The 1386-nt window shown below is 69.8% G+C and overlaps 1 protein-coding gene across 1 annotated transcript in view; it reads left to right on the top strand.

The window, feature by feature from the left end:
* Positions 1-1386, top strand: part of WDR46 (WD repeat domain 46) — a 5058-nt gene that overhangs the window by 1862 nt on the left and 1810 nt on the right. The window contains exons 2-5 of the mRNA XM_026050238.1: positions 3-58; positions 913-1000; positions 1087-1148; positions 1227-1331. Coding sequence (XP_025906023.1) covers positions 3-58; positions 913-1000; positions 1087-1148; positions 1227-1331 — 311 coding nt within the window. The remainder of the gene's footprint in view (positions 1-2; positions 59-912; positions 1001-1086; positions 1149-1226; positions 1332-1386) is intronic.

The raw sequence follows: 1386 nt of genomic DNA, 5'->3' as shown, positions 1-1386 counted from the left end.
AGGAGGCGGCGGCGACGCGGGCGGCGCGCCTGGAGCTGCTGCTGCCCCAGGAGCCGGGGTGGGTGCCCGCGTCACCCCCGGGTCCTCTGGGTCACCCCTGGGTGCCCTGGGTCACCCCTGGGTCGCCGCTGTGTCACCCAGGTCCCTTGTGCCACTCTCGGATGCCCCGGGTCCCCCCTGTGTCACCCAGGTCCCCTGTGTCTTCCTCGGGTCTCTTGGGTCCCCCCCGTGTCCCCTGGGTCCCCCCTGTGTCACCCAGGGCCCCTGTGCCACCCTCGGGTGCCCCCTGGGTCACCCCCGTGTCCTCTGGGTCACCCCGTGTCCCCTGGGTCACTGCTGTGTCACCCAGGTCCCCTGTGCCACCCCTGGGTCCCCCAGGTCACCTCTGTGTCACCCAGGTCCCCTGTGTCACCCTTGTGTCCCTTGTGTCACCCCTGTGCCACCCTCAGGTCCCCTGCGTCCCCCCTGGGTCCCCCCTGTGTCACCCCCAGGTCCCCTTGGGTCACCCCCAGGTCCCCTGGGTGTCCCCTGTGTCACCCGGGTCCCCTGTGCCACTCCTGTGTCACCCCCAGGTCCCCTGTGTCACCCTGGTGTCCCCTGTGCCACCCTGGTGTCCCCTCCGGGTCCTGTATCCCCCCACGTGACCCCCATGTTTGTCATCCCTATGTGTGTCCCTCTCATGTCCCCTGTGTCCCCTATGTCACATCTGTGTTACCCATGTCCCCCATCACCCCGTGTCCCTCTGTGTCCCTATGTCACCCCCATGTCCCTGTTTGTCCCGTGTCACTGTCCTGCTTTGTGTCACTCCCGCATCTCTGTATCCCCCACGTCTCGCTGTCCCCCACGTCCCTTTTTGTCCCCCCACATCCCTCTGTCCCCCCGTGTCCCTTTGTCACCTCCGCGTCACCGCAGCTTCCTAGAGGCCGACCCTGGCGAGGACACCTGCACCGTGACCCAAGGGGACATCGCGGCCGCCGTGGACATCGCCAGCGCCGCCAAGGTGGGGCGGCCCCGCCGAGGGGACGCCGGGGGACGTTGGGGACAACAGGGGCGTCACCTCGCTTTGTTCCTCGCCCCCTTTGGCAGCACTTTGAGCTGAGACTGGAGCAATTCGGGCCCTACCGGCTGGACTACACCCGGCCCGGACGGTGAGCGCGGCCGCGCGGGCCTGTCCCCACGCGCGTCCCCTCCCCGCGTCGTCACCGCGTGTCCCCGTTTGTCCCCAGGCACCTGCTGCTGGGCGGCCGCCGGGGCCACGTGGCCGCGCTCGACTGGCTCACCAAGAGCCTCATGTGCGAGATCAACGTCATGGAGACGGTGACGGACGTGGCGTGAGTGACGCCGCCGGCGCCCGCGGGGCCGCCGGGGACCCGCCGGCGGCGTCAC

Source organism: Nothoprocta perdicaria, unplaced genomic scaffold, assembly GCF_003342845.1.
Source record: "Nothoprocta perdicaria isolate Ctin4 unplaced genomic scaffold, notPer1 scaffold_663, whole genome shotgun sequence".
In the NCBI taxonomy this organism is placed as follows: Eukaryota; Metazoa; Chordata; class Aves; order Tinamiformes; family Tinamidae; genus Nothoprocta; species Nothoprocta perdicaria.
The sequence above is the reverse complement of the archived record's forward strand: the minus strand, read 5'-3'. Positions and strand labels throughout refer to the sequence as shown.